The sequence below is a fragment of the Camelus dromedarius genome, chromosome 4, assembly GCF_036321535.1.
Source record: "Camelus dromedarius isolate mCamDro1 chromosome 4, mCamDro1.pat, whole genome shotgun sequence".
In the NCBI taxonomy this organism is placed as follows: Eukaryota; Metazoa; Chordata; class Mammalia; order Artiodactyla; family Camelidae; genus Camelus; species Camelus dromedarius.
Window position 1 is genome coordinate 44,596,439 of NC_087439.1, and position 27,692 is coordinate 44,624,130.

Genomic DNA, 27,692 nt, shown 5'->3' on the forward strand with positions numbered 1-27,692 from the left:
GAATCATGTTTCTACTTTCTGTTTCACTGTTGGCGTCACAGAAAGATTTCCATCTTAGAACAGAGGTAGCTATAAATTTGGTTTAGAACTTAAATAGCACTGAATACTTGTGATGAGGAAAGATAGTGAAAATTCCTCGCCTGCTATAAGCCTCACTTTGTGTTGAATTCCTTACTTAATGTTTTTTACCTGTTTTTGTATATATTGTAACAAAATGTCTGAAATCCTATTATAAGAATCTGTTACTACTGATTCTTAGGAGGAAACATAGTAGGGCAGTAGGAAGTTCCAGTGGTTTATTTTTAAGTTCTTCCTTGGCTTCAGAGACTTTGACAGTTAAGACTTATATCTCAACCCCTTTTGCTTCCTCCGTATGACAGCATTTCCTAAGAACAGATTTTACAGGAATCAGAAACCAGTGTTTCTGTGACAGTGTTTGTGTACGTGGTATTCTGGAAGCATTACCTGAATTGAACGAGTTCCATGATCGGTATAATAAAGGTTTCTTGATAGCCAGTCTAAGGCCAGGCTCGTGGCAGACCCCAGCCTAGACAGCGGAACCAAGACCGTCCTGTTGGTGCCATCTGTCTTCACCCTGTGAATCTCCCCCTGGGAAGAAAGACGAGGAGTGGTGAGCTGCTGCGAGGCCATGGCGCCTGCACGAATGCACGCCCGGCCCCGTGGCTACTTCCTGCTGCCGTGTTTCCTTAACACACCTCGCACTTGGACGAAAGGCCACATTTCAGCACCACTGGGTGGGCTCACTGGGGACAATGCTAATGCCGGCAGCACTTTGAAAACACTGATTTTCAAATGTGTAACAGGAATATGCAAGGCTTTCCATTCAGGCTACCTCTGATGTGGGCCACAGAAATTTGTTTCTTAACTCCCACAGGCCGAAGAGGCCTAAAAATAACCCAAGTCACAGGTGTAGGAGTCTATTTCCCAAAGAGGTGACACGCATCAAGCCCAAAGACCTTTCCTCTCTTCCTCACTTCTATTTTCTTTGCCCCTTCCCCATTCTCACAGGTTTCTTCCCTAAAGAGTGAGGAAAGGAGCCCAATGGGAAGAGAATTAAAGGAGTGTTATTTTTATCGTGGAGGCAAAGATGCAGACTGAAGGCCAAAGCAGTCACAGCAAACATTTCCTGGAATTCCCTTAGCAAACTACTGCTTTTGGTCTTGAGTGACGATCATCTTTATGCCAGTCTAATATCTTCAACCAGCTTAAAGTTCTTTTAGAACAAGCTTTGTTACGGCTTCTTTTTGGCATGGATTCTGCAGGGCGAAGCAGCTAGTTCAGCTCAGGGAGACTAGCAGTCACTTAATAAATGCTCGCTGAATGAATAAATAATACCCAATAGCTTAAGCATGCTTATTATCAAATCTCTGCTCCAGGCCAACTTTCCACTGACATCCCTCACTGAATTTAAAAAAAAAAAAAAAAAAAAAAAAGCTTAGTAGTAAATTAATTTACATCTGGGCCATTTCCCAGCCAGCAAAAATATAAGAAGGCATCAGCACAGATAGGCTCTTCAGGAACAAGTTACATACTTTGAATGTTATTCAAAACTTACTGGATTTTCAATCCAATAGATGAATTGCTCCAAGGTATCAACTTCCACATCATAGCCATTGTGTATCCCTGATACAGGCACCATAGCGTTGTCGGACTTCACCTCAGGATTAAGGGAGATCCCAAAAATTATGCTGTGTCTAACAACTACTAAGAAAGCCTCATCACCTGTGAAAATAACAGAGTATCAGTCAAAATGATATCCCAGACATTTAGAGTAACGGAAGGCAGTGGCATGTTACCAACTGATGGGACAAAATGCCATTGCAAATTGCTGCAGTAACTATAACGCATGATCGAGATTTCATCAGACAGTCCACGGCCTTCCATTGGGTTTCAGTGGGTTGCTGGGTCACCAGATCACCGACTCCACACAAAACACTTCTGGAATTACCCAAGGCAGTCAGCATTTAACTTACTCTTCATTAATTCCTTATTCGCACCGTTAATCTAGCCAATTAGACTGCTGTTGATGAATGGCAGTTTATTGTTTTAAGTATGTTTGGAAAATAAAACAACACTTCAAAGAGTGAAGAGACAACAGTCAGAAATGGGAAATTCATGTTGTAATTAAGAGGTGACATTTGTAACTCCCAAATGTAAGCCCTCCCTTGCACAATCTTATTTTGGATATATGGTTGTTAATTTTAGGGGTTGCTGCAAAGATGTCTTAGTTTGAGTTTTGTTTATTTGTTTTGAGCATTGTAGGGAACACAGTTTCTAAACAATAAAAAAAACTATTTAATTCAGAGAAAGCTCTCACTTTAAAATTTTGCAGCATAAAATTAGAAAGAAATAGAAATATTCCATAATTCCTTTTCCCAACTGTAAGCACTATTGGCCATTATATATCGTGTCCTTCAGACTTTATTCATGCATGATTTTACATAGCCAATATCAAACAATATCTGCTTTCTCACTTAATCTTACCACATAAGCACTTCCAAAGATATTTTAGACACTTAGCCAACAAAATTTTAGAGGAATATTTAAATCAAGTAAAATATTTTCATGTATGAATGTTAGCAGTTTTCTAAGCATCCTGTTGAAAAAAAAATGGGCACTTTTTTTTTTTTAAGTTACCGTATATTGGCACTCAGTTACCCAGCTGGTTCTCAGAAGCCAGTTGGGAAATGCTGAAAAAGTTCCACCTCAGTAAAGTCAGCCCACAGAAAAACCACTAATGGAATTATTTCTGAAGCAACAAAAGGTACTATTTAGAATTAACACTTATCAATCATCATCAGATAGTAATATAGATTACACCAGTCCCCAATGCACAGTTCAGCAATCTTCATGCAGTGAAAGAATGCTTTGTATCCAGATGTCTATAGCTCAGTTTAATCTTCTGCTGAAAGACTCTGAGGACACACTAAATTAAACAATGTCAACGAGGATTAGGTACATAATAAGTCTCTGAAGAAAAATGGCAAATGCCAATCCCTTTGTAAGCATTACCAATAATTAAAATCTTTCATCATGAAAGTATCACTGCAAAATATTACATGCTGATGGAATTTGATTTTCAGGAAGCTTATATCTGCATAATCTGTAAACACCACAAATGCCCTGTATTTTTGCTCCCTAAAGTACTTAGTATAACCCTCCACATACTTTTCAAGCAACACAGTAAGATATCTAGGATGAGATGAAGAATAAATTGTTCAAATGATCACTTGAAATATTTCATACAGAGAAAACTTTCATCTTTGAAGTACCATCCAGTAAAGGTACTGAAATTGGAGTCAGAAGACCTATATTAGAACACTCATTACTGACTATTGGTTATGAGAATAAAAATGAGATAAAGAACCTGAAAAATGAAGCTATCCACAAATGTCAAGAACTTTTACTTCTAAATGCAGAATTTGGAATTTCCTATTATCATATCTTATTTAACTATTACCCAGTAAGAGAAAATGTGAGGTTAAAGATTGTTGAATCACATGCACACATAATATTGGCTCCATACACAGAAACCATATTACAATTGAGTTCTAATTAACTCAATTAACTCACCCCATACAGCACACACTCCACAGATACCTGCTGAATCAGAGGAACACAGCACACACTCCATCACCAAATGGTTTAGAGCTTGCGCCATTTTGCACAAACTCTGACAAACTCCACCTTTGGGGCATACTTAAAGGACATACTGTACCTCTCATGCATGTCATTGAATCATGAGAGAGCCTCCACCCTGAAGGACAAACACAGGTGTAAAGCCTCTCTGAGGATAGCAGACATAGATGGCTGCAGTGGGCTTGGGCGCATGGATTTCTGGCTGTAATAGAAAGAGAAGAAAAGAAAACACTGGTAAATGGAAAGCCACCCACAATTAAGTGCACAGAATGAATGGATAAAGAAGATGTGATATGTGTGTGTATATATGTAACATCAAATATTATGAAACATTATTCAGCCGTAAAACAGAAGGAAATCCTCCATTAGCAACGACGTGGATGGACCTGGAGGGTATTATGCTAAGTGAAGTAAGTCAGACAGAAAAAGACAAACATGATCTCACTTATATGTGAAATCTAAAAAAACAAAAACAAAAAACAAAAACACGAACTGAGAGAACAGATTGTCAGAAGCAAGGGATGTGGGGAGGCAAAATGTGTGAAGGTGGTCAAAAGGTACAAACTTCTAGTTACAAGACAAATAAGTCTTGGGGATGTAATGTAATGTACAGAATGATGACTGTAGTTAACAGTCGATCTTATACAAGTTTTATTTACACACCAAAAATAGACTCAAGGACATAGAAAAAAAACTATAATTACCAAAGGGGAAAGGGCAGGGAGGAATAAATTAGGGGCTGAGGATTAACAGACACACATTACTATATATAAAATAGATAACAAAGACCTACTGTATAGCACAGGAAACTACATTCAATTTCTTATAATAACATATAATGGAAAAGAATCTGAAAAGAAAATATATATGTATGTATATCTGAATTGCTTTGCTATACACTTAAAACTAACATTGTAAATCAACCACATTTCAATAAAAAATAAAAAAAATTTTTAAAGCATTATTAAAGAGTCAACCTTAAAAGTTCTCATCAAAAGAATGTGTGTGATGGACATTCACTAAACTTACTGTTGTGATTGTTTCACTATGTATATGGGTATCAAACCATTATGTGTAAACCTAATACTAATGCAATGTTCTCTGTAAATTAGATCTCAATTAAAAAATAAAAATTTAAATGTGCATGAAGTCATGCTATTATTGTCCTCCCAGAGGCCCCCAATATTTGGAGACAGAAGTACATTAAGTTACCTCAGCTGGCTTGGTTTTTTTCCCTAAACTACTTTACCCTCTCACCCTGCCCCCCGCAACATCATTCTTTCAACATAAAATTCGTAAGAGGCATAAGAGGGAGGAGTAACTTGCCCAGGGTCACAGATCAATCCAGTCAATAAACAGATTATGAACAAACAGCCACTGAGTAATCCAGAGCTTAGTAATAGAAATTCGATGCTAAATAAGATGTGTCTCCTTGGCTGACCCAAAAGAGATCATTTTACATCAAATGAAACCAAATTGTGTGTTCCCTATGTGACCTTGACATTTACCCACTGCTGTCCAAGTTTTTGGTTAGATAATAATCTTTTATTTTTCTATTGACGACATCTCTGTGTGTCTCTGACCCAGAAGTAATGGGATCCTGTGTGCATCCCGTGCTCCCAGAATGCTCTCTAAATCTTATACACTCGTATTACAAACCTTCTTAGATTCATTAATCCATTCATTCACTCAGAAAATAGTAAGCCTTCACTATGTACCAAACCCCATTCTAATCAGTGGGACTACTATAAACATAAGGCAGATATTCTTTTAAAAAGAAAGAAAGAACGACAGAAAGAAAGAAAGGAAGAAAGAAGGAAACAAAGAGCTAAACTCATAAATTGTGTGATTTCGGAATGTGAGAGTAAAGAGCAAAAGAATTATGGGGTGGCTGGGGGAGCTATTTTAGATAGGGTAGTCAAGGGCCACCAAGCAGCATGAGAGCATTCTAAATAACATGAAGGAGCAACTCAGGCAGAGATGTGTAGGAGGAGCGGTCCAGGGCAGCTAGAAGAGCTAGCACAGACATTCAGAGATGGGAAGTGGCCTGGTGTGCTTCTGTATCAAAAAGAAGTCCAGGGAAGTCCAGCGTGGCAAGAGGAAGTGGGAGAAAAGACCAGGGAGACTTGAACACGTAAAGACATACAAGATTTATGTTTTCCATGGTAAATAAAGGCCATGGAAATGTTAGGACTGGCATGGTTAGTAAAGAAGAAAGGAAAATGTATTACCGAAACAAATGTGTCTGCAACATTATACATTCAGCATTCCCCGAATCAGTGTTTTCCAAGCTGTACCCAAGCAGAATATCTCTATCACTTACAAGCTGGTTGTTTTGCAGGATGAACCACAACAATCCCAAGGGGCTGGTGAAGAGACATTACCATCGACAGGTTCCCCCCATGCCATTTGTTGGCTTTAAAAATCTCTTGAGTAGAGCGGTCAGTCCAGTACACAGAATCTTCAAAGAGAGTTAGGGCGTATGGATGCCGCAGAATCTGTGAAGCAGAAAAGGACAATGAGACCTCGCCCAGAAATGAAAACCAAGATGAACAAAGTAGAAAACGATATCTGCGCAAGAAGATGGTTTCCATTATTATTTAATTTAATGAAGGCATAGTGAAGTCATTGTTCAAGAGACAGAAAAAATATATACTTCTTGACCTATATCCTACTCACCAATCAAAATACTTACATGTACCTGCATCATTTAGCCTTCATTTTTACTCTGGTTATTACACTGGGCACCCATCTTACAAACAGAAGCAAAACTGAAGTGCAGGGAGTAAGGTGACTTATGTGGATCAGCTATCTAGTGACAGGTTCCTCAACCCCTGCTCCCAAGTCCTTGCCCCTGCACCGTTAGCCCCACTCCGTATCCAGTGCTATTTCTGCCATCTTGTTCTGCCACTCGCTGATTCACACAAATCTGAGACGGCTTGGATGCCTATTTCCTGAAGGTAGGGAGATCTCCCAGGGCCTCTTTAAGTCACAGAACTATAAACAATGACAATCTTAAATAGAAGTCAATAAGAGCTCTTTGGTAACATAACCTATTTTCTGCATTTTGCCTTTTAACTTGGGAAAATAAATCCACCAGAATTTCCTGGATAAAAATACAAAATATCTAAAAGGCTATGATGTAATTGAAGAATCTAAATATAATTAAATCATTATTTAGATTGATTCATAGAAGCAACAGATTAGCAGCTATGGATCAACTAGACCACATGAGCTATTAATCCTTTCTGGACATGGCACAATCTGACCAGGAACTAGAATATTTATTTTCTGTTGGTAATAAAAGATGGATTGGCCCTCACACATTACACTGACGTTGTAATGTCTATGACAGAAGTTAATTTCTTAGTTTTCCTGTTACTCCATCTGCTTCCTACCAAGCCATTTTTGTGGTTTTAGTTTAGTTTCCTCAACTTACCGAATCACTGGCTATCACCTGCCTCCGATTGCTTCCATCGTATTCACAAAAGTCTATGTAATCAAGATAGCCATCCATGAAATAAAGCAGTCTGTTGGGGTAGTCAATAGTTAAGCCATTGGGCCAGAAGATCTTCTCCTGGATAATGACAGTACGCAGACTGCCATCCATGCTGGCTCGTTCAATACGAGGTTGACGGGCCCAGTCAGACCAGAAGATCACACGGTCACTGTGAAAAGAAGCTAGTTACCAACTGGACTGGACATACTGAAACGGAAGATAACTGTCATTTTAAGTAACACAATCTCATGTCTATGCTCCGCTTAAAATAAATCATCTCCAGACTCTATGCACGGAGCTTACTATTTCCTCTGAGAGTCACAAAGTAAAACTGTAATCATAACACAGTCACAAGCCATCTGCGTGTTTTTATAATGTGCATAAAACACGTAGTACACTGTGACACTGAAATGTCCTGATGCCAATTCATGTCTCCTTACAACCCACAAAGAGTTGATCTAGAATAATTCATCTGTCCCTGTTTATCTATCCTGTCATTTTTCAGGTAAGTGAGTCGATTTATTCATCATCAGAGATTCATCATAAATTTCACTGGTGTGTAATACTTTACAATATCTAGGAAGTCTGCATTGCATTGAACATAATTTGCCTAATTCATCCTGCAGGAAAGAATCTAAGAGAATACAAGGAAATTTAAGGAAAGAAGCCCTCAAAATTTTCTGAGCACAAGGGAGAATTTCTTCCCTTTAAGACCAGCAGGCAAAAACTTTCTTCCTTATATGATGTAAAAGGGAGCCCTAGTAAACAATATGAAACCGAAGCAGGAAAATCTAGCGTTTTTGTTGTGGAACCATGAGGTATACATGGTATAGCAAGTACCATGGCCCATCTTTGCAATATTACTGTATGCATTCATTAGAAACTTAATCATATAAGCTAAGAAATCAATGTGATCTTTATTTCAAGTGAACAACCAGTTGCTCTCATGTACTTTATGAAGAAGACTATTTAAATAAAGGAAGGAGAGCAACAACCAGTTGTATGGTTACCATTTCTATAGAGATGTTTAAACAGGAATCATTTTACATTTTGTGATAAGAGTATTAGTCACCCCATGTTACTGCTGTTTTTCTCTCATACAATGTTAAGGCAACAACATTTAATAAAAAAAAAAAAGTCTTACCTCACTCTGGGATCTAATGCCAGTCCCCTTGGATTTGTTACATTTTCACTAATCAGCACAGTCCTGTGGCTCCCATCCAGTTTAGAGACTTCAATTGTTTGCAGAATAAAGTCTGTCCAGTAAAGATTACGTCCTACCCAATCCACCGCAATACTTTGAGTCATGGTGACACTACTGTCAAGTATCTAAAGACAAAAGTGAATAAAGAGTGAATTCTAAAGGGAATAAATGAATGCAAACATGGAAATTATATGAAAAGCTAGATAAGGCTTTGATTGTCCTCTGATTGCTTGTGAGGATTAGAAAATTTTGTCTTCCCATGTAAGGAACAGTAGGGTTTTCTAAGAAAAATATACAAGATTTTGTAGAACGGAATACTCTCTTGTTGGATTAGTGTGTAGTTTCATTTTGGTTTCAAAGTTTTTTTCAATTAAACAAAAGCTGTATCCATTTGTTAAGTTGGCAACCCTATGAAACTTTACAGTGTTCACAGGCCAAAAGTAATACCTTTATTGATTAAGTGCCAACAGTTACAAAATAAAGTTCTAAGGGGCAGAGGAAACAACCATCAAGGCTCAAGAAACTGAAACTCTGGGAGACAGATCAAGAAACGTAACTGAATTAAACCTAAGAAAAGCAACCTCCTCCGCATTTTTTTTGAATCTCATTCACTCAGGAAAAACAAAATTACAAAAAAGAGCCCAAAGATGTTGTGAGGTCTCTGCATCATGTGTCCTGGAATTCAGAGTCATGGATCTCTATTCAGAGCCCATCAATTAGTAGGAGTTAGGATTATCGAGGCCTCTTGGGAGTGATGTGGCCCAGAGGGAAATATGAGAATCGCCTAAGATGAGGTAGGCCCTTCTCTCACTGGTGAATAATAGCAAACAGACCCAAGACAGGGGAACTAGTCAGGCCAAAGGTCAGTAGAAATATACTTACTACTTTTCTGTCTGTTCCATTTTGAAATGCACTCCAGATTTTACCCTGAGTTCCATCAGACCAAAAGATACGACCACTGACTGAATCAAAATCAACAGCTGCAATGTGAGAACCGCTCTGGACAAGTGAATGGATATAGTGCACTTGGTTGGTGATGTTGTCAGCAACGAGCTGGTTCTGACTTGCCACAACTAACAGCAGACTTTCAGATGCTGTCCAAGAAGAAAATGCAAAATTGTCAACGATTCTGGGAGAAAAGATATTTGAAGTAATATGTTTGGTAACAGAAAGATGTCATTCCAAACTAGAGTAATGGGAAAAGCAAACAAAAATCCCTACAAGAATGATGTTACCCTACTCACAGACATAGAAGACAAACTTATGGTTACCAGTGGGTAAGGGGAGAGGTGGAGGGATAAATTGTGAGTTTGGGATTTACAGATGCTAACTACTATATATAAAATAGATAAACAACAAGGTCCTATAGCACAGGGAACTATATTCAATGCCTTGTAATAGCCTATAATGAAAAAGAATATGAAAAGGAAAATATATATATATATATATATATATATATATGAATCACTATGCTGTACACAAGAAATTAACACAACATTGTAAGCCAACTATACTTTAATAAAAAAAATGATATTTTGCTAATAGTTAGCTGATTTTCATGAGTATTTAGAGTAACCTTTTTCAAAATATCATCCTTCCTTGGATTACACCCCAATATTTGTCTAAATATGAACCTGGAGTAAAATACACTTGCATTCTTCTTGTTATTATAGTTACTTTTGTACTTTGCTTATTTTGTACTTTGTATTCAGCTGTAGCAGAGACTCCTAATTATCTCCATGTCCCCTCTCCTCTTCTTCGTTTTCAGTACTAAATTAAGCCAAGTTTTAGCATGACACAGGGCCTTCCAGCTAGAGACATTTCTCTACTTCCATTTCAGTCTGGAGTGACTACATAACTAAGTTCTGACCAAAAAAATGTGAGTAGAAATGAGGTGTCAAATTCCAGTCTCATCCTTGGAACGGAAGCTACTTGCCCCTTTCCTACCTTCTGGGAGAAGCCAAAGACTGGAGCAATAGCTCTGGATCCCTAGATGGAAGCCACACCATGAGGGTAACTGACCAGTTTTATCCCCTGAACTGACCAGTCTACCATTCAGATTCCTAACTGAAGAAGAAAGAACCTGTCTATTTCGATTTAGCATTCCTCATTTGGTCACTTTTAAAGCAGCCAAATCAATATCCTAAAACACAGCATAAATACGTTCACGTAATAGAAATTGAATTAATATTGGCTGAATTGAATTCATGAAGCATTATACAAAAATGGTGAAACTTGTTAAATGCCCACACACAACATTTCATGTTAAGCTCTGGTGTGTGCTTGCTAAACTGGCTGGAGTTTGTTCACTTTCATTACCTGTAGCTTTGCAAGTCCTGCTGTCAGCGTCTAACCTGTATTCCGTATCACACCAGCACCGGAAAGAACCTCTCAGGTTGTAACAGTGCTGGCTACAAAAGCCTGGAATACGACATTCGTCTATGTCTTCACAGGTCTTAGAATCATTGGCAAGCAGGTATCCCAATGGACATTGGCACTGAGCTCCAAAGGGCCCTTGGATACACTGGTGAGTACAACCAGCATTGGAATCTGAGCAGCTCTCCTGGTCTAGAATAAAGAAAAAGAATCACAAAGGGGAAAGTCAGGAACCTTTGCTTCTGTGGTTCACTCTGTTGTATTATATGCCAGTCTTGGGCCACCGTCCACACGATACCCAAATAAGAGCTGCAAGCAGCATCCACCTGGACGAGCTCCACAGCTGTTCAGTGCTCTGATTTGCCTGAGGATTTACTATCTTTCGCATCCATCAGACTTGGACCATTTTCTTCACTATACAGCCCTCTATTATAACTCCATTTAGTGCAATGAGAGAAACTTGGGGAAATATTATTGACATCAAGAAACACAACTGTCATTGATAAAGCATACAAAAGAGAACTACATTACCCTCCACTTTGTTTCCTGTCATCCTTCTACCTACACAGAAATGGAAAATAAAACTTTGACACTGAAGAGCCAGGGCTAGAAGGTCTATGAAGGGAAAAAGCAATTGGAAGATTAGAGGACACAGATGCACTAGCATGCCATCAACCCTTACTTTCAGAGCTAAAATGGCAATGCTTGAGGCACCAAAAGATAGTTCATCTGCCTGAAGATGCAAATGCCTGCTATTTTCATGGGTATTCAAACTTATTTATAAGAGTCATGATATGAAACATGCACTAGAAGGGGAAGTAAGTCAAAATGATTAGGACACATGTTCAGCACACAAACACAATGCATATAAAATCATAAGAATCTAAAATACTTCGCAATCATACCTGGCTGGGGTTCATCTGAGAATGAGCATTGATTAAAGAGGAAAGAAAGAAAGGACAGTAATTAGGATTACATGCCAATCACAGGAGTTTAATCACAGTGACACAAATCCCCGGGCTTCATTTGTTTTGTGGCAAGTTCTGATTGAAATTAGAAAATATTAAAGTTAGAAAAACTTATGAGCACATTACCAACAGAACCAGACTTAATGTGACGGTCTACTGAAGTAAAAACACAGAACCAGGTGCAAAGGATTTAATGAGAAGTACTACCCAGTGATGATTTATTTGAATTTCATGATGACTATCCCTACACAGATCTGAATTCAGAAAGGAGTTGAAATCCCCTCCTCAAAAGCTACGTGGTGACAGTGACATGATGCTGCACAGCAGGCCACTGCTCAGAATGAATTTATGGCCAGTAAACTGTGGTCAGGAAACTTACTGCAAAGTGGGGACTCATCTGTCCCATTGGGGCAGTCAGAGACGCCATCACACACTGCACTCAGATTCACACAGATGCTATAGCCGGGGCACTGCCATTGCCAACTGGGACAATGAAAGGCCTGAGTAGGGCAGTCCTTCTCATCACTCATATCCCCGCAGTCATTGTCCCCATCACAGAGCCACTCTCTGAAGATGCAGACTCCGTTGCCACAGAGGAAATGAGATGAAGGGCAGGTTTTGATGGCACAGCCACTGTGCTCATCGGATCCCTGGAGGCAGTCTGCATGCCCGTCACACTCCCAGCTCTTCGGAATGCAGGTACCATCTGCTTGGCACTGAAATTCATCTTGGTGGCACATACCAGGAGGCCTGGTTTCTAAGAGAATAGCATAGGGGAAATGGGCTTGTCAATGCAATTCATAACCCCTTTTATATAAGTCCTAGATTCAGAGGAAATGATTTTGGATCAATGGTAGGTTTAAAATAATGACTATGACAAATTCAAAATTAAAGTCTAAAATGATAGAGGGTCTTCTCTGACATTGTGGTACACAGAGATCTCTGTGTCTGATTAGTGGATCTGACAACAAAGAACAGGATGTACAACTCTTGGGTCAAAGATAAGTCTCTGAGTCAAAAGAAAATTCTGTTTCCTATGCTTCTAATTACAGATTAAATAATAAAGAATCATCAGAGCATTTCAATAGAGCTTAAACATCTATAGTGACTTGGAAATCATGCGTTTAATTAATATCACATATTTGGATGTTATAATTTTTCCTCAAATGAATTATATCTAATGAAACTAGCACACATTAAGTAAAAAGACTGTAAATTCTTAATTCTTTGCAAACTTTCCACTATTCATCGAGCAAACCTTGAGAGATAGATAAGAATTGCTTGCCTACTTCACAGGAGTAAAGCCAAACTCCTTCCCAGAAACCTCGTAAGGGACTAGCAAGTCAAGGTAATTGGCAGTTTAACCTCAGACCACCACAGAATTCCGTGTTTTCAATGTGAAACAGAAATTCAGTGATTAAGAATTTCTGGGTGTTGTACACATCTGTAAAGTATATAAGCATTTAACTTTTCTTTTTTATCCATAGATTTAACCACTCCTTTTCTGACTGGGGAGGAGAATTAATGGAAACCTACTTTTTATGGTCCAAAATACCATTATTTCAACAAAGGACCACCTACCTCATTTAATATAAAAAGTAGGCAATAACAAATCCTATCCATTATAAGTCAACAGTCTATGGAGATTATAGGTCCATCAGATTTATATTCTGAGAATTTCTCCTTCAATCCTCTGACTAGAAAAAATTTCTTTTCAAAGAAATTCAAATTCTGTCTTCTTCAAAGACAGAATTGCATCTGTATCATTTCTACAAGATCCTTGAAACTATCTCCTTTGCTTTAATTATTTCTTACTTTCTATAATTTCTCTTACCAGACTCTCAGGTCAAAGACCATATATAATATTTTAGCAGCTACTAAATAATGATTTGCTTGATTTGACCTCCTTATTGAGATTTAAAAGAAACCATTAAAATATCTTTATATCTGGTAAGCCTCAAAAATTTGAAACCCACTAATCTGGGCTGTCCTAGGGAAAATTAATAGTGAGAACAAGAAGTGTTTAACCTACTCAAGAGACAGTTTGAAAGTGCCCATTTATACAATCACTTGATTCACAAATTACAAATCATTATTTGGTGATGCCAAGTCAATGTTACTGTATGTTCAATACTGCATTCCTCTGTCAATGCTTTGTAATTCAGGCTACCTTCCCTCTAGTTTGTCTGAATAAGAGAAAATCTGTGGTAATATCAATACTGGTAAACATGAAATGACCTCTTCACCTGAAACACACTGGGAATATGGTACTTACGACAATTTATCTCATCAGAGTGGTCACTGCAGTCAAAAACACCATCACAACGATATATGTTGCTAATACATTTACTGTCACTGGCACATCTGAACTGAGAAGCAGTGCAATTAACAACTAAAAACGAGAGAGAAAAGTATTAGAAATTAGCCAAAGGAGAAAAGCAACAAAATATTCAGATTTTTTCTAAACACCATGAATAAAACTAAAGCACTGTTTACAATAGCCAAGATATGGAAGCTACCTGTGTCCATCAACAGATGACTGGATAAGTACTAGAAAATTACTTTTGAAGAAAATGGACTTCTATTTAAATGTTTAAATATATGTATGTTATGAATTTAAGGAGCCTGTAATTACCAGTTTTACAGAACCATCTGCTATCAATAATTATGACTCTCAAAACATCATTATAAGGCTTCATCGAGAATGTATCAATTGACAGGCAAATTTGATAAATTACTAGTGAAATACAATTTGCAATGTGATCTCCAAAAGGGCAATTTTAACAGTTAAAAAATTTGGAAGGGAAAAAAATGTACATATGTTACATCACTTTAAATAAAACTCAGTTTGTGCTGACCAAAAAAAAAAACAAAACAGGTGAGTGGATAAAGATGTGGTGTGTGTGTATGTATGTATGTGTGTATGTGTGTGTGTGTGTGTGTGTGTATATATAAATATAAATATATATATCATGGACTACTACTCAGCCATAAAAAAGAGTGAAATTTTGCAGCTTACAACAACATGGATGGACTTGGAGGGTATTATGCTTAGTGAAATAAGTCAGAAAGAGAAAGACAAATTCTGTATAATATCACCTATATGTGGAATCTAAAAAATAAAACAAACTAGTGAATATTACAAAAAAACGAACACACTCACAGATACGGAGAACAAACTAGTGGCTACCAGTGGAGAGAAGGAAGGGGGAGGGGCAAGATAGGGATAAGCTACAGGGATATATTGTACAACACAGGGAGCATAACCAATATTTTATAATTATAAATGGACTATGATCTTTAAAAATTGTGAATCATGATGTTGTATAGCTGAAACATAGAACAGTGTAAATCAACTATACTTCAGTAGATTAATTAATCAATTAAAAAATTTAAAAATTAAAGCAATGTACTTACCACAAGCACTCTCATCAGACCCATCAACACAGTCGTTTTCCCCATCACAGACAAAGGTTATGTCAATACATCGATGATTAGGGCAACGAAACTGATTAGGGGAGCAGGTGTTTGTAAGATCTAATGTCATCCAAAAACAAAACCAAATAACAGTTTATTTCTTGTTCAGTGTGTACCCAGAACCAAACTGTAAAAAGTGAAGGACATGGGTAAGTTATCTCAGTTGTGTGTGTGTTCAAAATTCCTTCAAGTCAGCCACATTACCAAAGCCAGCCCAGGAAGAGCCCAGCGAGGACAGCTTTCGTATATAGGAACAAAAAGATGATAGGGCTGACTCAGAAACTGGGATTGCACCTTGAAAGACAGGCCACACTTAGAAAGTGAACATCCTGGCCTTGGACTGGACTACACCTCATGAATACTATTAAGTCCATGACTCTACACCAAAGCCAAGCAAGGGAGCCCAGCATGGCAGCATGGTCCTTAGGACCCAAATGTGTAGTAGCAACAGTGTACAGACAGATCATGATAACCAGATTTAATCCAAAATCTAAGCAGAACAATTCTAAAACCCAGGGTCCTAGCTGGCTGAAGAGACACAGCCTTAGAGACAGATGTGCCACCTGCCCCACCCGCAACATGAAACTGTATTAAATACAGTCTCACAGAATGTGAAAGCTAGAAGGGGCCTTAGAGCTCACCCAGTACAGAAGGAGGCTGACTAGCCTAATCATGCAACCGGCACAGAACTTCATCCAGGGAACTTTGTTCCACCTCAAACTGCGATTGCAATATGGGAACAAACAACAACCTAAAGGAAATCAGAACTGGCAAGGGGAAGCAGGTGGGTAAGAGTCATGAAATGTAAATGTTCTGGGCCTCTTTATTCCACTGCCTTTTTGCCTGTATCAGATGAAATGAAAAACCAATAGCCAAATGTCTGGATATGTTCATATGATTTAGAAAGCAAAATGTTTTAAATATCTGAGTAGTTAGTTTAGGGGATTTTTTCTTTCAGTGTCTATCTGGATGTTAGACATTAGAGACAGTCCTTGTTTTGCTTCCACAGAAAATATTTAGGAAGACTTCCCATGTCTTTGCTCTTATAGCCTATTGATCCTGGGATTGACAGATGGAATAGAACAGTGGCTAAGATACAAGGAAAATTATGTGAGCCTTAGAGGAAAATGTGCATGGACTACCTATTGTTCAAATCTACTTACTAGGCAAACCAACCAAGAGAAATCGTCCAAAACTTACTGCAACTCTTTTCATCAGATCCATCCGAACAATCATTATCTGTGTCACAGACCCAGCTCATCGGGATACACAGGCCATTGTCACAGGTGAAATAGTTTGCCCGACAGGACGTGGGTTCCTGGGTGGGGCAGTTCTGCTCGTCGCTGCCATCCACACAGTCATTGTGTTTGTCACAGCGCCAGTATCCAGGAATGCACTCTTCTCCATGGCCACACGAGAACGCCGAAGGTGCACAGGAGGTATCTGCAACAGAAAGAGGGGTCTTGAAGACATTTGTTTTGACAGCCTTTTCAATGAGATCATACCGTGTAAAGGCCCAATTTTCCTTTTTCAATGGGAGCATTACACAAAAATGTGGAAGTCATCACCACCACCACCATCATCAACACTGGTTGACATTTATTCAGCAAGTATCATATGCCAGGCACTTTTCTAAGTGTTTATACATTTTTTTCTCTCTTAATCTTCACAACAATATTGCGAGGTACACATAATTATCTGTACTTTACAGATGAGGAAAATGAGGTTTTGAGAGGCTTAGTGATCTGCTCAAGACTAAAGCTCTAGTTGATGTGACTCTAGGCCTGTCCTTTACTTCTAAGCTATACTTCCTCCCATCACCGGGGTCATCTGAAAGTTGCAAATTGACAAAACATTCATGTAAAACTCTGCACTTTTAAAAATAGAGAGATAATACACAAAATGAAAGAAACTTTAGAAATTTCAAAAAAATGTACAGATGAGCACTTTTATCTTCAAATGTCACTCTTCTTTCTACTAATGTCACCTTGGTAGAAATTTCTGAGATTTCAACTGTCCTCTATCTTTCTGTCTTCTGCAATAGCATTTATTATAAACTGGATTACCATTGAAAGAAGAAAATAAAAGTTTAAAATCATCATTTCACTTCCATTCCACCTGTAATTCATTTTCCACCAATGGGAGCAAAAAGCAATACAGCACACGAGATTTTCAAAAGCTATTACTGCAAGCACCAACTCCGTGATATTCTCTCCAATACTAAAGATTACATCCAGTTTGTTTTGATTTGAGTTTTTAAGGAGCACGCCAAGATACAATGATTCTGCACTGGCCCAAACAGCCAATGTCAAAGATTTTATTATTGAAGATAGTCCAAATCAATGCTAGAAATCATTCACAATATTATCTGTGAATAGTATTTTTTGCCTAGCTTCCTAAATGCCTTTGGAGTATACTTTAAAAATCTGAAAGAAAGACTTTTTCCTACAGAGATAACCCAAGCCTTTTTTTTTTTTTTAAAGCCCACCTCCCTGTGTTCTATCCATCCTAGAAAGTATCTCCGTATAGAATTACTTACTAAATGAGCCACACAGAACTTCATCACTGTTATCATGACAGTCGTCAACTCCATCACAGCGGTAGTATGTGGGCACACATCTGCCATTGTTACAAGGGAAGGAAAAGCTACCACACTGCTCCACGGGCGGCTCCCGGGATGGGTCTTCCACACACGTCAGGCGATTGGAGGTCAGACTCATTCCGTAAGGGCACCCACACACCCGCTGGAAATTTGGCACTGGGAAGCAGAAGTGGCTGCAGTCGCCGTTTGGATTGGTGGGTCGATTACAGGCATTAGATCCTGAAAAAACAACACCCAGAGATGGTGAGTTAAGCTCATTTCCTTTCGGTGGATCACAAGTTTGGTTTGTGGAAGGAAAACAAATGGGAAAGAACATTTTTCAGACCCAATACTAAAAAGTAGCTTCCTCTTGGAAATCAACATGCCAAGTAGCACATTCAATTTTAAATACTGAAAAGTGCTGAAGTGTGCCACACTTTTGGTTATCAGAGTCGAACATTCAAAGTCTTATGCTCTTAAACTCCCTGGGTGACAGGAGTAGAAAGCTATCAAGAGCTATATTAAATAATAAGTACTTAAAGAGAAAAGGAACCACCATATGAAATACATCCACATAACAGAAGCTGGCGATACACTCACCAGTTTGGATGTTGGCATCATATACTTTCACACGCATTACGTTACCGACGCCGGCTCGGAGAACTGTCACTTCTCTCCCATCTGTTTTCCTGATTCGAACAATAGCACGCAGTCTCCAGTCAGTAAAATATATATGGTCTAAGAAGAAACGAGTGATTAGTATTTTCGTCACAGCTCACTTATAAACCACTTGGGAAAATGAAATACATTTTGTCATGCTTCTTCCGAATGTGGGAAGCTTCTTCCATAAGTATCTGTAACATGTTTCTGGGATCATTTTCCACAACTGTTACACTCTTCAGACGCTATGTTTTTAAGAATATTAGAGTTCAAGTTCAGGAAAGGAGGTATGAAATATTGTGATGGCTTTTAATAACAATTAGGTTTAGACATCCCTGCATAAAAATACAAATAAAAAAATCTCAGGATTCTTTTATAGAGCATTCAAGGATGCCTCACAAGACTGAGTTCTTATCCCAGCTAAAGCACTCACCTGCTGAGTGATCTTAGGCAAATACTTTACTGCATGGGGGCTCAGTTTTCTAGTAAAATTAAGGAAATAGACTAAATCATCTCTAAGCTCCCTTCCACGTGAAACACTTTATATCCCATGTCTTAATAAGAACAGTAAAAAAAATTTTTTTTGACCCTCAAGTTTCATAACAGGCTGTTGAGAAGAAAAAGAACAGATTTAGTCCAAAAAAGGAAATTTCAGTCTCTATTTAGGGATCAATAAAATTATCCACAGAAGTGTCCTAAATCTAAAACACGGTAACGTTCCATGAAGCTGAAAATAGAAGACAGAGGCAAAACAAGATTCTAAGCATCAAAAATTTAACCATGTTCATTTTACCCTGGAGACTGAATTAGAGAAGTAAACATATATATTTAAACAGAGCTTTTAAAAGAAAAAATTGAATGTAAGTGGATTTTCTCCTTAACAAACTTAACTAAAAACTCCAACTATCCAGAAAATGACTAAGATATCACAAATTTTATTATTAAACCAATTTCCCTTATCTATGGTCTATTCGATGACAAATCAGTCACTGGACTCACTAATTCTTATCTAGACTGACTGGCAGTCTCAGTCCCACCATTCAGGAAGGTGTGTTACTATATTTTTAAAAATAAGGAGTCCAATAAACCTGTAAGTCCTGTGTGATGTGCAGCCAAGTAGATGTAGCCTTTCATTAAAAAGATGCATCACTTCCATGGTGTTGTGCAATAAAAGAACCTTCCATAAGAAATTCGCGATGAAGGGCAGTGTTGGAAGAAATATTATTATAATTATTATTATTATTGGAATATTGTGTTATTCTCATGTGTATGCACTCAAATTTTTTTCATACTGATGAAACCAAAAGGCACTGAAATTGCATTTTTATTAAATCCCAAAATATTCCAGCAAAGAGCAGAGAAAATTTAACATTCTTATAATGTTCCTACGTGACAGCAAATAGGATGTGTCTGACATCATTAGTAAAAAGGCGGTGATTGCATGGGGTGGGGGGAGTCAGTATTTATAACTGACTCACCAAAAATCTCACAAGAGCATTTTAAAAATATTTTTAAATACCATGCAGTCCTCCACAGACAGACAGGAGGGCGAAATATGCAACATATTTACTAGCTATTCATTTCACACTATATGTGTGAAAGTCTTTGATTTTTCATCAGTGTCAAGTTTTTCTTAAAGTACCGTGCTAATTATTGAGAAGGAAGTTTCAACCACAGACATAACTAGCAAATGCATAGGGCCCGTGGTTGATCACAAAATGACATTTCTCTAACTAGACTAGTTATGGTTTGTCAAACAGAACCACAGTAGTTTTAGTTTCTCCTTACTCTCCTGGCCTGGCACAAGCTATACAATCATTCACAGAAACCATCTTTTCAAGACTAAACAAACCACCTGCTTCGTGGTGCCAACTCAACTTATTCCCAGCAACTCAATCCACAACAGCATGCCTACACACAGGAGAGGGGAGTTGGGAGAAAGAAAACAGATATATTTGCATGATCATTGTTGCTGCAGTTTCCCAGAATTTCACACTCCCAGCAATCTTTACTAGTAGTGTTAAATTATTCAGAAAGGTGGATGAAAAAACTACATCTTGCTATTCTTCATAAGCCATATGCTAACGTTTCTATATAATAAAGATGAAGCCAGTTACCCGTGTGGCTATGTGTAATAGTTTTCCACAAAGATTCTGATGAGGTTCTTGCATCAGAGAGCAATGAAATACTACAATAATTACTAAAAACAGCTTTTGCTGTTTCATTCATGAAAATAAAGAAGGCAGTAATCTACTATTTCTTTGTGTGATATTTATATATCCAAGTTAAACTGTATAATATGTGTAATCTATAAAGTGCTATATCCATGTACCTTGTCAAGATTATTACCTAAAAATGTCACAAGCAACAACAACAAAAACTCTAAAAGTTAAATATTCAGTCAACAAATCAAATGTTTTGTTTATATGTAATAGGGCCATTTCAATCTTTTTGGATTCTAAAGTGACCAGCTTTTCTGGAATTGTGAGACTGCCAAATGAGGATGAATTTTAGACATTTTGCACACTACAAATAAAACACACACTTGCTTCAAAACATACCTTGAAAGATGGTAAGTCCAAATGGATGTGTCATCTGCTGTATACGGTCCAGGGATCTTCTGTCTGAACCATCAAAGGTACTGTGCTCAATTTTATCAAAAAAGGCATCTACCCAGTACAGTCGTGAAGGACTAAAATAATAAAATACCAGTTATTAGTTATCCAAAAACTAGCAAAGCACACTTTATACTAAGGGCATTCAAAAACAGCATGCTCAGTTGACACATTTATTAAGCAAAGTTTAATAGCTTTATGCTCCCCAGAAAGATAAAACAACTTTCATGAAGTGATTTTCAATTGTCTTTTAGAAAACCTGAAATATTATCTTCAAGTTAGGAATTTTATTTTTCTCCTTATTAAATCCATAAGTGAGGAAAAATATTGGTAGTAATCTATGTTTAAAAAGTTAAACATGTTTCTTCTTTTGTTCTCTCCTATAAACTGCTTTTGCATTTCATGTCTGTATGCTTATTTAACCTGTTACCTTTTCCTATATTCCTTGATAGATCAATTTCTTCAAGTTTATATCTTATACTTCAAGAATTCTCCCACAGTGCATATAGGCAAATATACATTTGTTGACACCAAAGATTTCCTAGTCTTTAGTAGATGCCTCCTATAAAAATTACACATGACCTGCACGTCATCACATCCTTGTTCTACTTCTAATGGGGTTTGAGTCTTGCTTCCTCCACACTGACCTTCTACAAGGTCCTATCATTCCACTTCCTCTAGCAATCTCCTTGGAATATTCACTAATGCATTTGTCTTCATCCCAGCAGAAGCTGGCCAACTATATAAACGTCTTCTGTAATAAATGGGAACTCAGCAATTTGGAATGATTCATACTTACCCCCAATCAATGGCCAACCCATTGGGCCATCCAAGAGTAGTGTTTACAATAGGCAAAACATGAGATCCATCACACCACGCTCTCAGAATTTTAGCGGGACGGAACCAATCAGTAAAGAATATATACCTAGAAAAGAAGATAATAAATCAAAGATGTTAACATTGGGACAAACTACTTAACTTAGATTTAGCACAAACACAGATTCTCCTGAGACTTGCTGCAACTAATCTCATTTTCTGTATGCTATTGGGTTTATATAGAAGAATACATAGAAAATACAAATGGCATTAAAATGGGCATCCAGAGCAGAGAACCACTGTGCTAGACTTCAGGACCTAAAACTATTGTCACCAAGTAGATTCTTTAAAAAGACACAATTCAGGTTACATTTTAAATACTCCATGTTCTTGAAAAAAAATAATAAACAATGAGCAAGAAAACAGATTTTAAACGCTCTCTTTCTTTCTGGATTAAAAATCCAGGATCCACTAGATCACTCTTCAGTCGTCTTCCACAAGGAATTAAACTTGCAGGAAAGCATTTTGTCCTGATGAAAAATGCATCCAAATCAATGTAACTCTCGAGCAATATCTTACCCAAGGTGTCTTTTTTTTAAAATTCTGAGGTGTGGCAAAAAGATAAGGGTAGGAAAAAAGTTTTTCTCTTTCATAGGAGCCTTAAGAACTAAAAGTAGCCTTTTCTAAAAGGTAACTTTCAGAAATGTGACTTCATATGGTTTTAAATGAAGGACTCATAAGGAAAGGAATTTAACGGTTTTTCAAAAGCAAATGCCAAAGATTTAGCTTAAGATAAATTCATTAGAAAATCAACTGTTTAACTCTCTATTGGGCAATAAAACCTCTTATCAATAATATCATCAGTTTTAAAATATGTTAGATACACAGGCTTTGCAGGCAGACAGGCCTGGAATTTGTATACTAGTGATTAACAACCGTGGATCCTTGGGCAGGTTACTTTATCTCTTTGAGCCTCAGATTCATTATCTCCAAAATAAGAACTGTATATACCTCCTTCACAAACTAGCTTGTGGATTAGACGAGATTATATACTATGTAAAGTGTATACTGTATACCCTCAATGAGGCTTTAGTGAATTCCAGTCATCTTTTTTTCTATTATTCTGTTAAAACACAACTATCTAGCTCAGATTTTAAACAAACATATTAGCTAACAAACATTTTTTAAAAAGAAAAGCAGGAACTAAAAAGAATCGTCTGAACTGTTCTGTCTTTTCTTGTCTGACACTACCAATAATGGAATGGTTAAACATGAAACTTTGCGGTCTGAAAGGCTTTTTATTCTGAAAACTATTGTATGATTAAGTAAGTTTTGGTAAGCTTTATAGCAGCACATTAAAAGCAGAGAAAGAATTTGAGCCTTTCCTGATAATTCTGCTACATATTCATTCCTTCTCCAACTGAATCTGTATCACATTGTTTGGTCCTCTACAACTATGAAAAAAATTCACACTTCTGTGAAGGCTGGGAAAGCCAAAATTTAGGAGAAAGTCTGATGAAGGAGATAAAATGATCACTTCAGCATATACTAAAGGGATACAACAAAAGGTGATTTCAACTTACATAGTTCAATCTTGTCTTTACTGAATTTGCCAAATCCCTATGACATCACTTTTCAATGACTATAAAAGACACATAGTTTCAAGCTCTTAGGAAAACATGAACACACTTACCCAGCAATAGGATGAACTACGATTGATCGTGGGTTATTTAAATTCTGGATGATTGTGCGTCTCGATTTATCAGCTAGCTTTATGACACTGACACTCCTATAAGAAGCATCTGTCCAATAGAGATTCTTTGAAATCCAGTCCAAACTCAGACTTTCAACACTTGGCACCCTGTTAGCTGTGATAACTTCTCTTCCTGTAAATAAAAACATGGGCATGGTTTAAAGTCAGCATATCTTATATGACATACATTTTCCTACCACTGCATGTTCAAACTTTGTGTGAGAATTAGAGACTATTTCAGCAATTATTTTTAAAATAAAACTGTAAACTGCACAGCAATCACAAGAGATAAACCTAAAATCTTTCCATTCCCAAAAGTTTGGATCTCAAAGAATAGATACGATTCTGATAAATAGAACCAGGAGTGATCTGGCCGGGATTTACTCCCTTGTTCCACCTCCCAGAAAAAAATTTCTCAGTGCAGAACATCTGAAGAAAAGATACCTGAGTTCACATACTCACAACCACCACCCACAGACAGCGCTGATAAGCTGACACCGCCAGGTACGACTGGGGGTATCTGTGAGGTATTACGGCCCAACCTTCTCATCAACAGTCTGTCATAGCCACAAAGTTGCCAAGTTTGGAAAAGACCAGCAACCAGAAAGGAAATCAGAACTAGGTACAGGGAAAAAAGAGGTCACTTTCTTCTTTGTGAATTTTTTTATGGCTTTTGCCCTCTTTTTTCTTTTTTGATTAAAGAAAATGTGAATAAGAGTAAACAATCACACCTTTTTATTTTGAAGGAAGAAAAACAATCCTAGTGCTTTTTCCATTCATTTATTTAGCAAATTATAAAAAAAGAAAGCTCTGTGTGTTAGACACCATGATAAACATGTAGGAAACATAATATTGCTCATAGTGTCAATAATCATAGTTTATACTGAGCACTTACTCTGTACCCAGAACTGGCCCGGGTACTTTAGGTGAACTCATCCATCCTAAAAACAGCTCAACAGTAGGAATTATTATTAACCCTATTTTGCAGATGAGGAAACTGAGTCATAGAAAAGAGAAGCATCTTGAAGGGAACAGGGACACTGTCGTCAAGGTATCTATAAAGAAGAGGGCGAGGTGGAGGGGAGGCAATTAGGCCAAGATGGAAAAAAATAATAAGAGTAATGGGTATTGTGATAGAGGAGTGCACGCGAGGGTATGTGAGCACAGACTCCATCTGTGTGGAGCATACAGCAAAGCAGAGGCGTGGAGAGGTTTCCCAAAGGCAGTGGTGGATGGGGGGCTGTTGGAGAGCAAAGACTTGGAAGTGGGAGGGAGAGACTGAATTCCACACATTCTGGAGCATGGCTGGAGATTAATGAGTTAACGATAGAGGCTAAAAGAAAGGGAGAAGTTCAGATGACCACCAGATTTTGGGAGGTGGCGGGTGGGGAAGGAAGAGGTGAGTGGTCGTGCTCCTCCCCTAAGGCAGGAGGTCTGGAGAAGCAGAATAAGGTGAACATTTAAACATTCAGTTCTGAGGTGGTTGCAGGTTATCTGGGTGAGCTATCTAAAGGGCAATTGGTGCTATGAATCTGAACTTCAGAGAGAGCTTGGATAAAAGACTTTATCGCCACCAGCAAGAAGCCTTCCTTGACCTTTCCTTCATTCCCCAGGTTAGGAGGAAAAAGATTCAGAAAATGACCTATCATTAGTCTCCCTGCACTGACTTATAATATAATTATGACATGGATGGTAACCAAAGACATGGAAGGTGCACAGTTATGCAGAAGACGCAGAATAAGAAAAGAGAACCAATGTTGCACACTAGAATCACACTTATGTATAGGACTGGCAAAGCAGAAAAGATGGCTAAGGAGTACTAGAAAGAATGGCTAAGAAGTAGAAGGAAATCCAGGAGTATGTTGTCCTGGGGAAAAGGCATTTTAAGAAGATGACTAACGTGCCGAAGATAAGGACTGAAAATTTTTATAACAAAGAGACTAGAGGTGACTGGGGTGAGGGGTTTCCAGGAATTAAGTGTACAGATTGCAGGGAGGTGAGAAATGTGGAAGTAAGGACAGGTGTAGATCAATCTTTTAAGGTACTAGTCCATGCAGTTGAGGAGAGGTGGCTGCAACTAGAGAGGAACATGGTGTAGAGGGTGAGTTGAAGGTTTTTTAGGGTAGGAGAGACTTGAGCATATCTGATGGAAAGTCAGAAAAAGAGAAGTTAGAGAAGAGAAGGGAGAATTGTTGGAGCAAGTTCCCTGAGGGCTTCATTCAGCCAATCTTGATTTCAATTTGATTTCTGACAATTCAGTTTTTGCATGTAAACTCACTGACACTTGATCTTCTCACTCAAAAAACAGAGCAATGAAATATCTCCCTCACCAGAGCATAAGGAGTTTAATCACTAACTATGAGTATTTTAAAAGGAAACTTGCTCAGCATGTGATCTTGAAATTGATTGAAAAAAAAATGATGAGAATTCCATTTGTCAAAGTAGAAGGAAGCTGGCCTGCGGAGGCATCTACAGGAGACTTAGCCTGCCTGAGGCTCAGTAGACCTAATTCTAGTCCTCAGAAAAGACACATTCCAGTTCAAAATACCAGACTGACCACTATGTTTATCTCCTCTTCCTTCCAAATTCCTTTTAATAAGGACAATAAAAGAACAGCAGATGAACAATTTCCACAAAGTTTGGAAGAAAGAGAGACTGGAGAAGTGGTAAGTCACCAAGGGAAAGGAGCGGCTACCAGCAGAGGGGAGATTCAATACCCACACGCAGAAACCTCAGCATATTTGCACTCAGACGCACCAGGCTTTGAAAAAGGCAGAGATGAACACTAAGGGGCCAATTTAAAAGTTGTTATCAGGAGCAATTAGACCCAGAGGTCCCTCCCAGACCCTGAGCATCTATGCCACTCCTCTTCATCTACCTCCTCTAACAGACAAGAGATTTTCTTCTCTGGAGTAACTGAAGCAGAGAGGCTGTGGGCTGAAGACACACTGCACAGCAAGATGCTGGGGTGAACACAGAAGTGAGTACAGGGGGATTATGTGAACACTGAACTGAACGAGCCTCAGCTCCCTGTCCTCTGTACTACTCCCAGATCCCAGATTTTCCCTCTTCCTCCTCTCCCCAGCAGGGAGAATGGATATATCTACTAGGGAGAAACTGACTATCTCCAGAAAGGATTTTCTAATACTGACATTTGGAAGCTCCCCAGCAAAAAGGCTGCCTTATCACCAGCTGATGAGGCCCATCCATGCCTACAGCCTCCTGGTCAGCTTTTTATAGCTTTGCTCTTAATATCAAACAAGGGTTGAAAAAATGTGAAGAAAGTTTCCTTCATGGAAAAGAAAGTTGAAAACAAATTAAAAGGAAAAAGGAACCCAAAGAAAATGGAAAGAGGAAGATCTATTTTTTAAATGTAATTAATATCTTCATAAACTAAGAAAAGATTGAATTTATGAAGCAAGAACAGGTTTTACTTGATAAAAGAAGTAATCAGAGAACAAGAAGGCACTCCTCCATGTTGAAAATATTATACATGAAATTAAAAATCCAATAGAAAGGCTAAAACTAACATGCAAAACAAAACAAAACAAAACAAAAAACACCTCACAGAAAGTAGAACAAAAGGATAGAGATGAAAACTAGGAAAGAAAAAAAAAATAGATGATTGATCTAACATTCTAGAAGAGAAAAGGCAGAGGTAAGAAAATTCCCAGAATAGGACATAAATCTCAAGATGAAAGTGATAACAAAAAGATTCTAAAAGTTTTCAGAAAGGAACAAAAATAAAACAATGATTACTACCTCCTCAAAAGGGCATATACACATAAACACTACTCCGGATGGAGTAGGACTTCTCAACACTGGGTACTAGAATAGAGAAAGCACCAATGTCTTCAAATTTCTGAGATACAATTGCTTTCACACTATATCCAGCCAAATAAGCAAATTGGAGGGTGAAACAACTTTCAGTCTTTTGTAGATACTGACAGGCATATGTAGAATAGATAAACCAGATTATACTGCATAGCACAGGGAAATATATATATCTTGTGGTAGCTCACAGCAAAAAAGAACGCGACAATGAATGTAAGTATGTTCATGTATAACTGAAAAATTGTGCTC

The 27,692-nt window shown here is 37.9% G+C and overlaps 1 protein-coding gene across 1 annotated transcript in view; it reads right to left on the reverse strand.

Moving 5' to 3' along the window:
* Positions 1 to 27,692, reverse strand: part of LRP2 (LDL receptor related protein 2) — a 181,181-nt gene that overhangs the window by 77,869 nt on the left and 75,620 nt on the right. Inside the window, exons 17-33 of the mRNA XM_064484889.1 lie at positions 23,550 to 23,742; positions 21,840 to 21,965; positions 20,987 to 21,117; positions 18,366 to 18,503; positions 17,724 to 18,005; positions 16,385 to 16,627; positions 15,125 to 15,244; positions 13,983 to 14,099; positions 12,087 to 12,464; positions 10,683 to 10,931; positions 9,246 to 9,457; positions 8,304 to 8,488; positions 7,100 to 7,328; positions 5,984 to 6,158; positions 3,740 to 3,862; positions 1,577 to 1,743; positions 466 to 609 (exon numbers count right to left, since the gene is read on the reverse strand). Of these exons, the coding sequence (XP_064340959.1) occupies positions 466 to 609; positions 1,577 to 1,743; positions 3,740 to 3,862; positions 5,984 to 6,158; positions 7,100 to 7,328; positions 8,304 to 8,488; positions 9,246 to 9,457; positions 10,683 to 10,931; positions 12,087 to 12,464; positions 13,983 to 14,099; positions 15,125 to 15,244; positions 16,385 to 16,627; positions 17,724 to 18,005; positions 18,366 to 18,503; positions 20,987 to 21,117; positions 21,840 to 21,965; positions 23,550 to 23,742 (3,212 nt within the window). The remainder of the gene's footprint in view (positions 1 to 465; positions 610 to 1,576; positions 1,744 to 3,739; positions 3,863 to 5,983; positions 6,159 to 7,099; positions 7,329 to 8,303; positions 8,489 to 9,245; positions 9,458 to 10,682; positions 10,932 to 12,086; positions 12,465 to 13,982; positions 14,100 to 15,124; positions 15,245 to 16,384; positions 16,628 to 17,723; positions 18,006 to 18,365; positions 18,504 to 20,986; positions 21,118 to 21,839; positions 21,966 to 23,549; positions 23,743 to 27,692) is intronic.